Consider the following 15,315-nt stretch of genomic DNA (forward strand, 5'->3'; position numbering starts at 1 on the left):
ACATTGTTACTCTTGATGTTGTTCAGAGGTCCCTTAAACTATCCTTATTTTTTAAATTCCTTTTTCCTTTTTGCTGTTCCAATTGGGTATCTTCTGCTATGTTGTCTTCCAAATTGCTGATTGAATCCTCTGCTTCATCTAGCCTGCTGTAGATTACATCTAATATAGTCTTCATCTCAGTTATTGTATTCCTTAATTTATGACTGGTTCTTTTTTATGTTTTTTCTTTGTTGAAGTTCTCACTGAGATCATTGATCATACTTATAACCAGTTTTGAACTCTTTATCTGATTAATTGCTTGTCTTTGTTACATTTAGTTCTTTTTCTGGGGTTTTGTCCTGATCTTCTGTTTGGAATATATTTTTTCTGTCTGCCTCTCTGTGTTTGTAGCTATGAATTTGGTGAAACCGCAACCTCTCCAAGTCTTGAGTGACCTTGTATAGGAGCTACCCCTTTGTAGACTACTTGTGACAGGTGTCTTTGGCAGGCCAGCTGGAGTGTGCATGGGCCACAAGGAGTCCTGGGGCAGAGGCAGGGGAGAGGAGAGCCAAGGCTTACCAGGGCTGAGAGCTGAGTATAGTAGCTGCATTGGGCTCAGGCCTCAGGTAGTCCCAAGGGCAAGCCACGCTGGGACCAGGAGCTGAAGCTGGAATGGGTGCAAGCTGTAGGGATTCCCACAGGTAAGCTGCTGGGGTTAGAGCTGAAGTGGGTTTAGCCTGAAGGAAGTTCAGGGGACAAGCTACAGCCAGGCAGGAGCTGTAGCTAGGGTGGTGTGAGCTGAAGGGAGTCCTGGGGGCAAGTCACTCAGCTGGCAGCTAGAGCTGGAGCATACTCTAGGGAGACCTGTTTCTGTGTGGTCTCGCTCTCTTGTTTTTTGTGCAGAAGCTGTTAAGCCAGCCCTCAGTTCTGCCTCAGGGGTAATTGCTCTGTCTGTAAGTGTAAATTTGATGTCTTCCTGGGAGGAGATGAGTTCAGGGTCTTCCTATGCTACCATCTTGGACTGGAAGCCTGCAACCAAAAGATCTTAATTGATACACATCCAATATGGGGAAGACAGTTAATTCTTCATGAGGAGTTAGCGTTTAAGCAGAAAGAAGTGGAATGCAAGCAGAGGACAAGAGCCTTTGGGGTTTAGGTCCATGGAGGGATGCTGGAGCTGGAGCTGGAGGGTAGGGGCTGGACCAGGAAGAGAGGGTCCCAAAGCTACTTTAGTGTATATTAACTTTGTTCTATAGAAGTGACAGTGTTGGTGTGGGTAAATCTGCCTGGGGAGAAATATCAGAATGATGGAAAGGAGGTAAGATGCTGGACGACCAGAACCTAAGCAGCAGCTTAGAGAAAACTGCCAAGAAAACTTTGAAATGGTCAGAGAAATGGGAGGGTATGTCAGCAGGAGAGCTCATGGAAGCCAAAGCTTTACAACAAAGACAGTGTGTGCAGCAGTGCCATGAAACCACAGAATCGGCAGGAAAGACTTTGGGAATATTAGGAAATTCTTGGTGGCCTTGGAGGGAGTCACCTCAGTGGAGTGGGGTAGAAGACATATTGCTGGGAATTAAGTAACAACATGTGATGAAGAAGTAAAGGCAATGTCTGCTGATTCTCCTTTTTAAATGTTTGATGGTGAAGGGAAGAAAAGACTGGGTCAGGAGTGTGAGAGACAGTGGAATTAAGAGAAGGCATGTTTAGCTTAGAGGAGATGCTAAAACAGTGCTACCAATAGAAATATATGAGGCACACATATGAGTTTAATTTTTCTAATTGTGACAATTAAAAAATAAAAAGAAACAGGTCACCTTATGCCCAGATCTTGGTTTCTAATACTATTCTCTAATAAAAGGGACTGGAGCCCCTTGGAGAAACGGTTGATTCTAGGACTAGATCAGGAAACACATAAAATGAGCTTTTTTTCTTTCTCTTTTTCTTTTTTTTTTTTTAGATGAGCTTTGAGTATCTTGTAGTGCCAGAGGACAAGAAGTTCTCAAAAACAAATAAACATACAAAAAAAATCATACAATAATAAGAGCCTATCAAAGGGACACAGGAGCTAACTGAAAGCACTCCAAGTGACCAAAACAGGAACAATTTGAGGAACAAAATAAAGTAGTATTAGGATACAAAGTATAAAATAAATATCCATGAGTCCATACTGATATAAAAATAAATGATTAATTAAGTAAATGGGGCAGAAGAGACAAATCTGTGCAGAATTTCAAATAGTTTATGTAGCTACTCCATCATTAATGAGTGGAAGCGTAACTCCTCACTCCCTAAGTGTGGGCTGTGCACAGTGACTTCTTTTCAAGGAGGACAAAGGTATAAGTAGCTTCACAGTGGAGAAACTTGACAAACACTACGTCAGCCAGGTGATCAAGGTTAACATCAACAATAATGTCATATTAATACTACATGCCCTTGATATGATGTGATAAGAACGGCACTTTTACACGTGGTCTTTCTCCCAAAAACTCATAACTTGTGTCTAATCATGAGAAAAACATCAGTCAAATTCCATTAGACGGACAGTCTACAAAACACTGACCAGAACTCCTCAAAACAATCAACGTCATCAATAACAAAGTCTGAGAAACTGTCACAGCCAAGAGAAGCCTAAGGAGACATGAAAACTGTATGTAATATGGTATTTTAGATGAGATTCTGGGATAGACAAAAGACATTGGGCCACGGCGGGTGTGGTTCAGTTGCTTGGAGCATTGTCCCATAGTTGAAAGGTTGTGGATTCGATCCCTGGTCACGGCACATACCTAGCTTGCAGGTTTGATCCCTTGTAGTGGCATGTATGGGAGGCGCCTGGTCAACGTTTCTCTCTCACATCAATGTTTCTCTCTTTCTCTCCCTCCCCCTTCCTCTCTCTCTAAAAGCAATAAAAAAAGGTCCTCATCCGTGTAAATTATGGATTTGTATCTATATCAGTGTACCTGTTACCCACTCATCTTAAGGAGGGGGGATTTTTCTAGGTCAAGTCAACTCTGGCACAACTGGCTGTCTAGCACCACATCAATTTGTGCCTCATTCGTTCATTCCTTCACTCACTTAACATATATTTATTAGGTCCTTATTGTGAGAAACACTGGTCTAGGAGGTAAGGATAGATAAGTGCTAACACAGACAAGGGTTTACCCTCATAGAGCTCGCTGGGGAGACAGAATAAATCACAATCATATATGTAATAGGTGCAATGAAGAAAATAAAAAATAGATGATGTGATTCAATGTGAGGGGGTGAGGAGGGGTCCCACTAAAAATGCACATACGGCCCTGGCTGGGTGGCTCTGTTGGTTAGAGCGTCATCTTGTGCACCAAAAGGGTGTGAGTTTGATTCCCGGTCAGGGCACATACCTAGGTTGTGGATTTGACCCCTGGCTGAGGTGCCTACAGAAGGCAACCAACCCATTGATGTTTCTCTCTCACATCGATGTTTCTCTCTCTCTCTAAAAATATCAATAAACATATCCTTGGGTGAGGATTAAAAAAAAAAAAGAATAAAAGATCACTTAAGAACTAATCAAGAGCTACAGGAGTTAGTTAAATCTTTAAATAAGTCAGTAATTTTAAAGTAGACTAGAGTTAACACTATTTCAAAATGCTGACAATGTGCTGTTAGTGTTAGACTACATAGACTGAAATACTCCATTCCACGGAGGCCGGTCTAGTTCAATACTTGCGATATACATGGGTTTATTCAACCAACCTTTTATGTACCAGTAATCACATGGGTGCTGCAGACACAGAGACTAGTACTATACAACCCTTGCTCTCCCTGGGGTTAGGCTGGGGATACCCTTCTATAAATGAATCATTACAACGAATACATGAAAGGCCGGTCATTGGAAACAAAGTTTGAGCTCTTCTTCACATCATGTGCCAAAGTGAATTCTAAACAGAGGAAAGATTTAAGTGTGAAAAAATGAAGCCATAGTGACTTCTGTATTGTAGAAATGTGAAGGGGTTTCCAAACCTGACTCCAAAGCCAGAAATGGTTAAAGATTAAAAAAATGAAAACACCATGCTCTCCAAAACAACTATTAACCATATTAAAAAGCAACAATAAACGAGAAAAAATGGCAATATCTAAGACAAGCGTGTATAATGTTAACATATAGAGTAGTAAGAGAAAGACAGTTTAAGAATGAGCAAAAGACATTAACAAGTTATAACAGAAAAAATACAAATGACCAATGAACATATGAAGGTATTCAACCTCAATAACATATGAAATTAAATCACCAGGAAATCCCATTGTTTGCTATCAGATGTGCAAAAATTGAAAGAAAAAAGGGAAGACCTACCAAGAAGTGGATAAATAAGTTGCCACTTTCGGGCTCCTCCTCCCTTCTCCTCCCTCCCGAAACTACCGGGAATTGACACTGGCCTTGAAAGAGTCGGAGGGACAATAGGGCTTCCGGGTCCCGCACATCCTTACCTTTTGACCCCGGAAGTCTGGGCAGGCGGCTGCGCAAAGCCGGGTGCGAGTCGCGACAGAGACGTAAAGGCTCGTGGGAGCGGTGAATGGCGCTGTACGCGGCCGCCGCGGCCGTGCTGGCAGGGGTTGAGAGCCGCCAGGGCTCTATCAAGGGGCTGGTATATGGTAGCAGTTTCCAGGTAACGGGGTTCAGGATTTGGGTGGGGTGTGGGCTAGTCTGGGCCGCACCCCCGCCTCAGATTGTGTCCCTTTGGCCGCGCGCAGAACGTGAAGCAGCTGTACGCGCTGGTGTGCGAGACGCAGCGCTACTCCTCCGTGCTGGATACCGTGATCGCCAGCGCCGGTCTCCTCCGCACCGAGAAGAAGCTGCGGCCGCACCTGGCCAAGGTGACCCTTGGGGTGGGATTGGACGAGGCCTGGCAGTGAGTCCCGACTAATCTGGTCCCAGCTACGTACCGTCTGCGCCGTTACGGAGTCACTCCTCTAAAATGAGGATGCGCAGCCCCTTTCTGAGTTGTGAATTGAAGTGGGATGAAAATGCTTTAATTTTGATCCTCTTGTGAAAGATTAAATAAGAGCAAAAGCACCAAATAGCAATGGCAGGGACTCTTTGGGTAAAACAAAAGGGTGATGTTGACGAGAAGAAGGGTTGAGGTCTTGAGCTCTGCTGGTGGAAAGGATTCAGGACTGGGGAAGCGAGACATCAGGCTCAAATCCTATATCTGCCATTAATTTTGTGTGCTCTTGGACAAGGTACCGCATGTTTACCTGTTACTGCCTGGACAGGTGGTCTGTTTAGCACTTGCAGTTCCAACACTATGGAATTTGGAGGCATTAATGCTTAGATTTTTTTCTTGGTCTCTCCGTCCCCAGGTTTTAGTGTATGAGTTGTTGCTGGGAAAAGGCTTTAGAGGGCGAGGGGGCAGATGGAAGTCTTTGCTGGACCGGCATCAGGCAAGGCTGAAGGCTGAGTTGGCCCGGCTGAAGGTTCGTCGAGGTGTGAGCCGGAATGAGGATTTGTTGGAAATGGGATGCGGGCCTGACCCAGGTGAGCTGAGTTCTGGGGGTGGGGGGAAGGCCATGTTTCCACCTACTCACCGCTGATTGCTTCCTAGCCTCCCAGGTGCCTCGATTTGTGCGGGTGAACACTCTCAAGACCTGCTGTGATGATGTAATTGATTATTTCAAGAGACAAGGTTTCTCCTACCAGGGTCGGGCTTCCAGGTGAGCTTAGAACCCTGCCCAGGTGCCCTTATCTAGGGAGGTGCTTGGGGGCCCTGGGGAAATGGATGGGAAGAGAGAGGAGGGGTGGTTGTGACTGCACTTAGGTTTTCTTCCTGCTTTTACAGCGGTCTCTCCATCCCCTTCCAAGGCCTGTCTTCCTCCATCCCTTAAACATTGATTGTTTTGGGAGTCCCATGGACATTTTTCTGATGTACCTACCCCTCAATTTCTTCTCTAGCTCTAACTTCTAATTCTCACCTGACTATTCTTGTCTCCCAGTCTAGGCTTCTCTTGTATTTATACCCTCAGGTTCATATCAGTGCTTCACAGACACCACAGTCCTAACATGTGTCAAACTGAATTCATCCATCCTCTGAACTTGGCACCGTTTTTTGTTGTTGTTCAGTTACGTTGATTCAAAATTCAAAATTTAAAAGTAATTCTTTAAAAAATATGCCTAAACAAGTTATTGGATTATGTTGCAGCATTCCTTTTTAAAGTTGAGGTTTAATTGACATGTAACATTATGTCAGTTTCAGAGGTACAATGAAATGACTTGATATTCATATCTATTACAAAATGATCACTATAATAAGTCTAGTTAACATATGCCACCATATATAAAACATCTTTTTTACTTATGAGAACTTTTAAGATTTATTCTCTCAGCAACTTTTGAATATGTAATACAGTATTATTAACTGTAGTCACCACACTGTACATTACATCCTCATGACTCACTTAATAATTGGAAATTTGACTCTCTTCACCCATTTTGCCCCACCGTCCCCCCGCCACAGATGTGCTCTTTGTATCTCTGAGCTCTGTTTTTTTTGTGTGTGTTTTAAGATTCCACATATGAGATCATATGATATTTGTCTTTCTCTATCTGACTTCGCCTGTAAAGTCCATCCATCTTGTCAAAAATGGCAAGGTATCAATGTACACTAAAAAAGAAGAAAGAAAATGGCAAGCTTTGATTACTTTTTATAACTGAATAATATTCCTGTATGTGTGTGTGTGTGTCACATTTTCTTTATTTATTCATCCATTGATGGACATGTAGGGTGTTTCCCTGTCTCAGCTGTTGTAAATAATGCTGCAGTGAACATGGGGGTGCATGTATCTTTTTGAATTAGTGTGTTCATTTCCTTTAAGTAAATGCTCAGAAGTGAAATTGCTGGGTCATATGGTAGCTCTATTTTTAAATTTTTATGGAACCTCTATATTTAGTTTCCCATACAGAATTTACATTCCCACCAGCAGTGCACAAGAGTTACTTTTCTCCACATCCTTGCCAATACTTGTTATTTCTTGTCTTTTTGATAATACCCATTTTAACAGGTGTGAGATGATATCTCATTGTGGTTTTATTTGCATTTCCCTGATGATTAATGATGTTGAGCCTCTTTTCATATACGTGTTGGCCATCTGTATGTCTTGGGGAAAACGTTCAGATCCTCTGCTCATTTTTTAATTGGATTGTTGTTGCTGTTTTCCTGTTGAATGTTGTGAATTCTTTATGTATTTTGGATATTAAATTCTTATATGACTTGCACATATTTTCTTCCATTCAGCAGGTTGCCTCTTCATTTTGTTGATGGTTTCTTTTGCTGGGCAGCTTTTTAGTTTGTTATAGTCCTACTTTTGGTTTTTGAATCCGAAAAATTACTACTAACACCAGTGTCAAAGAGCTTACCATTATGTTTTCTTCTAAGAGTTTTATGGTTCTTGGTCTTACATTGAAGTCTTTAAACCATTTTGAGTTGATTTTTGTATTTGGTATAAGGGAGTGGTCCAGTTTCATTCTTTTGCATATGGCTGTCCAGTTTTCCCAACACCGTTTATTAAAAAGACTGCCCTTTCCCCATTGTAACATTCTTGATTCTTTTGTCATAAATTACATGTGGATTTATTTCTGAGCTCTCTGTACTGTTTCATTGATCTATATGTCAGTTTTTATGCCAATACCATACTGTTCTTGATTACTGTAGCCTTGTAATATCTTGTTAAATCAGGGAATGTGATGCCTCCAGCTTTGTTCTTCTTTCTGAAGATTGCTTTGGCTATTTGGGTCTTTTGTAGTACCATACAAACCTTAGGATTATTTGTTCTATTTCTGTGAAAAATGCCTTTGGAATTTTGATAGATATTGCACGATTGCACGTGGAGATTACTTTGGGAAACACGGACATTGCAACAGTATTCCAATCCATGAAGATGGAATATCTTTCCATTTATTTATATTTTTAATTTCTTTCATTAATATCTTATATAGTTCTCAGTGTACAGGTTTTTCACCTCCTCAGTTTATTCTTGATTTATTCTGAGGTGTTTTATTCTTTTTGATGTAATTGTAAATGGGCTTGTTTTTAAATTTGGTAGCTCATTATTAGTGTATTGAAATGCAACATTATTTTTGTGTGTTGATTTTGTATCCTGCAACATTACTGATTTTGTTTACTAATTCTAAGAGTCTTTTGGTGGAGTCTTTAGGGTTTTTTATATACATGTAATTTGTAAATAATGACAATTATACTTCTTCCTTTCCAATTTAGATGCCTTTATTTCTTTTCTTGCCTAATTGCTCTGGCTGGGACTTCCATACTGTGTTGAATAAAAGTGGCCTTGTTCCTAATTTTAGAGGAAAACCTTTCAGCTTCTCACCATTGAGTATGGTAGAGTTGTGGGCTTGTCCTATATGGCCTTTATTATGTTGAGGTACATTCCCTTTATACCAATTTTGTTTATAGAGTTTTTTTAAATAAATAGATGTTGAATTTTGTCAAATGCTTTTGCTGTATCTATTGAGTTATTATTTTTATCCTTCATTTTGTTAATGTGATGGATGTATCACATTGATTAATTTGAACCATCCTTGCATCTCTGAACTTTCCACCTTCTGCATTCCCTATTTTAACCTAACAAATATAATTATGTACCCATTTGGTCAGATCAGAAACTGAGTCATCTTAGATGCTTTCTTCCTCTCCCTCCAGTCATTCACTGTTCTGCTTTCAGCATCTTTCTCAAGTCTGCTCCTTCCTCTCTGTCCTCCTGGGCATTACCTAGGTGTAGGCACTCATTTCCTACCGTGATTGGCAGAAGAATCTCCTAATTTAGTTGGCTACAGAAAGATCTGAAACCATAACTGATGCATTACTCCCCTGATGAAAACCCTCTGTTGGCTCTCCACTGTGCTCTGCCCCCTCTTCCTCTCCCGGCCCATCTGCCATGGTGCTCTGTGCACCTGTTGTTCCCACAATAGTTGCTGCTCTCTGCCCTGATACCTCCCCACCTCTTTCCTGGGTTTACTCCTTCTTCCAGTTCTGCCCTTTGACAGCTCTGCAAAGCCACCTCTGCCTCCTCCCTTTCCCCTGATCTGTTTTAGGTGTTTCTCCTTTGGCCTCTAGCATGTTGCTTGGAGACCAGGGAATGGTAGAGAATGGCTGTGTATGAGTTTGAATTCCAGCTCTGCTACTTGATACCTTTCTGAACTGAGACAGTATTCTCTAGGCCTGTTTCTATGTGGGTCAGGTGGAGTGGACAGTGTTCCTTAACAGAGTTTAGCAAATAGTTTTCATCCCAGCTCCTCACGTTACTAACTTATCCATCAGGAGTCAGCTTATCTCCCCTGGACTGCCCCCTTCACCCCCAAACCTCTCCTTGTGGTGGTTTTAGCAGTAATGGCTAACATTTATTGAGTGACTAATTTGTGCCATATATTTTTTGAAGTATTTTGTATGTATTAACTCGATCCTCACAGCTACTGTTTTCTAGAAGTGCAAACAGGCTGCGATAAAGGGATTTGCTCATGCTCCCACTGCTGGTAAATGGCAGCGGTGGGACCCTGAAACTGGAGTCTGGTCTGAGAACACAGACTGTGTTATTACCCCATTTATTTCATAGCAATCTTAAACATCTGTTGCATGAATGAATAGTTAATATGTGAGGTAACATGTAAAATGCCCAGCCTGGTGCACCACATGGAAGAATTCAGAAAATGTTGAATGAATGGTTCTTACTCCCTGGCAGCCTGGAGGACCTAAGGGCCCTCAAAGGGAAGTGTTTTCTTCTGGATCTCTTGTTGCCAGAGCTGCTTGTGTTTCCTGCCCAAACGGATCTGCATGAACATCCCCTATACCAAGCCGGTCACCTCATCTTACAAGACAAGGTAGGGGAGGTGGGTGGAAAAGGGAAGGATCTGTGGGAGTGACCAACCTGGGGAGTCTCTGTTCACCCAGCCGCTGTACTCTGCCCTGCAGGCTAGCTGTCTCCCAGCCATGCTGCTGGCCCCTCCCCCGGGTTCCCATGTCATTGATGCGTGTGCTGCTCCAGGCAATAAGACCAGTCACTTGGCTGCCCTTCTGAAGAACCAAGGGTGAGTGCCATGGTCAGACAGAGGAAGGGCAAGGGGCCTGGTCCTGCAGCTGATGGAAAGAAATGAGGAACTCGTTTTTCTGATAGGTCTCAAGGCTGAAAGGAAAATTTTTATTTAAATATTTCCTTCTGGACCTGGGACAGTTCCTGATACAACCCCAAGCTAAGCTTCCCAGTGGGTTGCAGGTGTGAGGTGTGAATTTCTTAGTCTTTGCAAGCTGTTAAATGTTACCTTCTGCATGTCCTGACTTAATGTGCATGTTGGTATGTCAGAGGTGTGGTCCATTACATGCTATATAATGTCAGTTAACCTCAACTCTGTCCCTAGGAAGATCTTTGCCTTCGACCTGGATGCCAAGCGGTTGGCGTCTATGGCTACTCTGCTGGCCCGGGCTGGAGTCTCTTGCTGCCAGCTGGCCGAGGAAGACTTCCTGGCAGTTTCACCCTCAGACCAGCGTTATCGTCAGGTCCAGTACATTTTGCTGGATCCTTCTTGTAGTGGCTCTGGTGAGATGGGGAGAAATAGTGGCCTAGGGAAGCCATAGTCAGAAGGCTTAGAGCAGAAGGGGTAGTTCATTTGGGTCTAGGGTTTAGTTCCAACTCAAATCATCTTGTGACCCTGACGTGGGGGTTTCAGTATGAAATAAAACAATTTGCAATTAAAACACTTTTTCCCTAGGTATGTTGACCAGACAGCTGGAGGAACCCGAGACAGGTAAACCCAGCAAGGAGCGCTTACGGGCCCTGGCAGCATTCCAGCAGCGAGCTTTGTGCCATGCGCTCACATTCCCATCCCTTCAGCGCTTGGTCTACTCCACATGTTCCCTTTGTCAAGAGGAGAACGAAGATGTGGTACAGGATGCCCTGCAGCAGAGCTCAGGAACCTTCAGGTAGTAGGTTTCCACTAGGGTCTTAGGTTGGGGGCTACTCTCATTTACCTAGAAGTCTGCTATTTCTTTTCTGCAGACTAGCTCCTATCCTACCCTCCTGGCCCCACCGAGGCCTTAACACCTTTCCAGGGGCTGAGCACTGCCTCCGGGCCTCCCCTGAGACCACGCTCACTGGTGGCTTCTTCATTGCTGTGCTCGAACGGGTAGAGGTGCCAAGGTGAGCGGGGAGCCTGCTGGGAAGGTGCTGGAAGATTGGGACACATCTAACTTGTACTTTTCTTCTAGCTCAGTCTCACAGGCTGAAGTATCGGCACCAGAACTTAGACCCAGCTCTGCTCCAAAGAGAAAGAAGAGGCAGCGAAAAGCAGCAGCTGCTCCTAGCCTCCTACCTTACACATAGCAAGTACTCAAAGCTTTTAACTTCTTGGGTGGGAGGAGAGGAAGGCACTGGTTCCCCCCTGTGCCCCAGGCAGCAGTGTTGTTTTTTGAAAGGCTTTGTTTTTGTTGCTATAGGAAGGAAACTGATAACCCTGTTTCTCAAGCTGGAAAGATAAGAGTGGATTTTCTCATCCTTTGAGTCCCTTCCCTGGGCCACATTCTTGCTGGTGAGAGAAGTGTGACCCACCCCCACCAAAGAAATAAAAGGCGCAGGACATGGTCTACGATAGATCACAGTTTTTTATTCTTAATGACATAAGCAAGGTGGGGGGGAATCTCACATTCATACTAAAAATTCCAACTAGACTCACAGGAATTAAGTCTGTCTTTGTAATGGAAAGTCCCAGTGCACGTACATGTACACACACACACACACACTCACTCTGGCTGAGCCAGGACACCCTCTTCAGGGGGTTCCTGGACCAACTGTCCTGCCTGTGGAACTGAGGTAAACTAGCTTAGAGTCCTAAAACTACGAGGGTCTACCTTACATAAGGTATAGGTAGAAGCTTGATTTCTAGGCCCGTGCCCCACCCCACCCTTCCAATTCTAGTAGGTATTTGGGACTTGAGGTTCAGGCTCCCTCCTCAGCTCCACAGACAGTTAAGTAGTAACAGAGCTCTTCTTGGGGGTGGGAGAAACAGTCAGTCCCCTGCCACAAAACATTCAAAACTCAGTCACAGAAGGGGGAGGGGGATTGGTTACACCTAAGTCACATTATTTATAAAATAAGAATTACATTTTACATAATGTGTCCAGAAAGAGCTCTAGTCCCTCAGGAAAGCTGCCTGGGATAGCACTGGAGCCTCTTCTTCACACAGGCATAACTTAACTATACAGCTAATTCCTAGTCAACAGCATTTATACTTAACCACCTCAATGAACCAAGCTTGAAGGAATTTAAAAGGCAATTTAGCTTAAATACAAAAATAAATTTTTATTTTGTTAAAAAATGTTTAAATATTTTTTCTTTTAATTTAGACACACACATTCATACTTCTCCCAAAGAGGATGGGCATGGCAGCAAGGCTCTTAGACCTGGGGTATGTGGTTTTGAAACAAAGAAAAGAAGGGTTGGAGGCCCTGTTTGCGGGGGCGGGGGGGGGGGCGGGATGACGACTAAGAATGTAAAGTCTGGTTCATTAATTTAGGTTTTTCTAACATACACTAGGGGTGATCTGACCTCCTGGGAGGTCAGGTGGTTAGGAGAGAGAAACAGCAGAGGGAAGAGGTCTTTGCTTCCCCTTGGCCCTATCCTCCTGGGCTGCCAGCCCGTAAAGTCAAAACACCATTTGGAAATCCAGGAGTTGGCACCTGTAGCCATAAAGTGGTGCTACTTTCCACATTCAATTAGCTAAGTCCCAGAAACTTGAAACAGTTAAGTCCGGCACTACCAACATGCCGCCACTCATACAATTCAATTCTTCCTCCAAACTCGATTCAAAGAGCAATAGACATGAGCATCAGACAAAATAACACAGGACAAGGCTTTAAACATACAATCCTGGAGAGGCAGACATGCCCAATGAGGCCAGCGGGAGTGGTGAGCGAGGAGGCAGCTGAAAGCGGCGGTGGGCATCCTGCCTACTCCAGGAGCTTCCCTCCCTGGAGCGAGGGATCACCCCTGGATCTGCCAGGCTTAACAGTCTTGAGCCACCAAGCTTTTAGGGGCCAAACTGGCAGATAGGGTTGGGGACAAAACAGACTCAGACTTGGCAGGAGGAAGTGAAACAGCAGGAGCAGCATCCACTGGAGTCTTCAAGGCAAAGCTTGATTCAAGATCATTTAAAAAGCAATAGATCCTGCAAGGAACCAGTCAAAGGACAAAGCAGCAAGAAATGGGGAAACAGTCCCCTAAAGGGATCAGAGAACCACTTTTTAGCTAAGCCAAGCAAAGTAAAGCTTTAGGGATAGTTCATTTCCCCCAGTCCCATCAAATGCAAACCAGAGAGGCAGGTGGGCAGGGCTCTACCTGCTACCCTCCAGCGAAGATGGCGCTCTGGGGAAAAGGCGGGAAGGGAGGCCACCTGACTAAGCTTACGCACTAAACAAGTCAGGGAAGTTAAGTGAACAATATGTACAGATGTTTCTTCAGTTCTCTCCAGCCTCACCAGTGGAATTGTTCAAGTAAAGGTATCAGGCTTCTGCCCTGCCACCCCCTCCCCCAAGAGGCCTGAGGCTTCTGCTTCCTGTAAGAGAGGGAAATGGCCCCCAGGGCAGCTGCTACCTCCCTGGTAGCTGAAGCCAGAGGTCTGGGGTAGGTTGCTTTATGGAACTATGAATTAGCGGCTCTTCCCTAGCAAGGTGCCACGGTCCAGATTTGGGCAAGGGGTGAGGGAAATGGAGGCAAGGGACAAAGTCTATTTCTTGCGGGTGTGCTGCCTTCGGGCCTGCAGTCGCTGTCGAGCCCCTGGCGTCTTGGATCCTGCACCAATGGAAAATGAAGGGGCCGCCGATCCTGTAAAGATTGAACAAGATCTGATGAGGGCAGCTGCTACCTGAACACTTGTTTGGGTGCGCTAATCTCTGGAAGGAGAGGCCCAGAGAACTCTGGGTGCTTGAATAGGACTTCCCAAGCTCTATTAATTGCTTTCGTGGAGGGGACTATTGAAAAGGCAAAACCCCAGAATCACAGTCTTTGGGAGGCCCAAGAAGGCATTTTTACCTGGCTTTCCAGTGATCTGGGACACTGCCCCAAAGGCCCCCCTGCTCCATGTTGCCACCTACAAACCTGGGTTTTGCTAGACTCACAGCCTGGCCACATTTTTCTGATGCTGATGAACCTGATCTTCCCCAGAAGCCCTCCGAGAATCAGGAACCTGCCAGCCCAGCCTAGCCCCTCTTCAGAGAGGAATAAGCAGGTCACGCTGGCAACAAACTTGCCAAGCTTACCGAAAGGTCCAACTCCAACAAAGCCTTGGGTGGGTGTTGAGGATGCCCCAAAGGAGAGGCTGCTGCCTGATGTGCCCACTCCAGGTGCCGGGGTGTTTTGACCAAAGGTGGGCGTGGAGGTGCCTAGAATGAAAAGAGAACAGAGAACTGTACAGACTAGGCCACTGAGTAGAGGGCATCAAAGCAGATGGTAATGAACCTTGCAGGAGAGATGGCTCTCTGAAGGGGCACTCCCCACAGGACACCTTAGCCCTGAACCACTGTTCTGGTTCATCCACCAAAAGGAATTGCACAGGATAATTAAGTCTTAACATCTGGTGCTCCAGGTGAACCTGCCTGTCTCCCAGCCTCCTAACCACTGTCCTGCAGCATACAAAAAGCTCCTCAGTGTTGCCTTGTGGCCACTAATTAGTAGAGCCCCTGCCCTCATCAAAGCATAGCAAAGTGACACTCAGTGAACTTCCATCCATTTTCTAGCTTGATTAATCATCTACCAGGATTAATCATGCTAAGCCTCTTTTCTGTTTATCTTTCCCTCCTCTCCAGAAGCCTGAGTGTTCCACCAAATTCACCACCACTCCAATCCATCCTCTAGGTCCCTTATCTGCCCATGGGGCCCCGCTGGAACTCAGTCATCAACACTCTTGCCCTCACTGAATCCTCATGTGCAACACCGATGATGCTCTCTACAGCGCCTCAGGGAAGGCTGCATTCTCTCATGTGCACTCGTCTCATCCTGATGTGGCATAGGTATCATTCATCATTGCCCTCTGAGGCCCTGACCATGCCACCCTAATCTATTCCTCCACTCAGCCTCCACCACACATTTCTATGGTCACTACTAGGACCTGCTCTGCTCCCAAACCTTAACTGCAACTACTGCATTCTATCTTCCAGCTCACTGTTCCTAGTAGTTCTGCTTTTCCTTAACCTCACCAAGACCTCCAAGTCCACTGCTCCTCCTGCTATATACTTGCTTCAGTTTCAATAGGTTGGCTTTTACCAGCTATCCACTTCTTTTAGGTCTACACCCCAATGACTGAATGTT

General features: G+C 44.6%; 2 protein-coding genes across 3 annotated transcripts in view; one reads left to right on the forward strand and one right to left on the reverse strand.

The window, feature by feature from the left end:
- Positions 1 to 4,483: 4,483 nt before the first annotated feature.
- On the forward strand, positions 4,484 to 11,604 carry NSUN5 (NOP2/Sun RNA methyltransferase 5). 2 transcript variants are annotated; one of them, XM_054589742.1, is made up of 11 exons: positions 4,484 to 4,622; positions 4,708 to 4,830; positions 5,317 to 5,491; positions 5,559 to 5,667; positions 9,703 to 9,841; positions 9,933 to 10,048; positions 10,376 to 10,554; positions 10,727 to 10,937; positions 11,014 to 11,154; positions 11,223 to 11,340; positions 11,451 to 11,604. In XM_054589742.1, the coding sequence occupies exons 1-10, from the start codon at positions 4,530 to 4,532 to the stop codon at positions 11,335 to 11,337; spliced, it is 1,401 nt and encodes a 466-aa protein (XP_054445717.1). In that variant the 5' UTR covers positions 4,484 to 4,529; the 3' UTR covers positions 11,338 to 11,340; positions 11,451 to 11,604. The 2 variants fall into 2 exon arrangements, with proteins under 2 accessions (XP_054445717.1, XP_054445718.1); XM_054589743.1 differs by having other exon boundaries at positions 11,430 to 11,471.
- Positions 11,605 to 12,482: 878 nt separating this feature from the next.
- Positions 12,483 to 15,315, reverse strand: part of POM121C (POM121 transmembrane nucleoporin C) — a 28,505-nt gene continuing 25,672 nt past the window's right edge. Inside the window, exons 12-13 of the mRNA XM_054589740.1 lie at positions 14,268 to 14,390; positions 12,483 to 13,833 (exon numbers count right to left, since the gene is read on the reverse strand). Coding sequence (XP_054445715.1) covers positions 13,736 to 13,833; positions 14,268 to 14,390 — 221 coding nt within the window. The 3' untranslated portion in view covers positions 12,483 to 13,735. The remainder of the gene's footprint in view (positions 13,834 to 14,267; positions 14,391 to 15,315) is intronic.

The sequence above is a fragment of the Pteronotus mesoamericanus genome, unplaced genomic scaffold (assembly GCF_021234165.1).
Source record: "Pteronotus mesoamericanus isolate MK-2021 breed Mesoamerican mustached bat unplaced genomic scaffold, CSHL_Meso_final scaffold_167, whole genome shotgun sequence".
Lineage (NCBI taxonomy): Eukaryota > Metazoa > Chordata > Mammalia > Chiroptera > Mormoopidae > Pteronotus > Pteronotus mesoamericanus.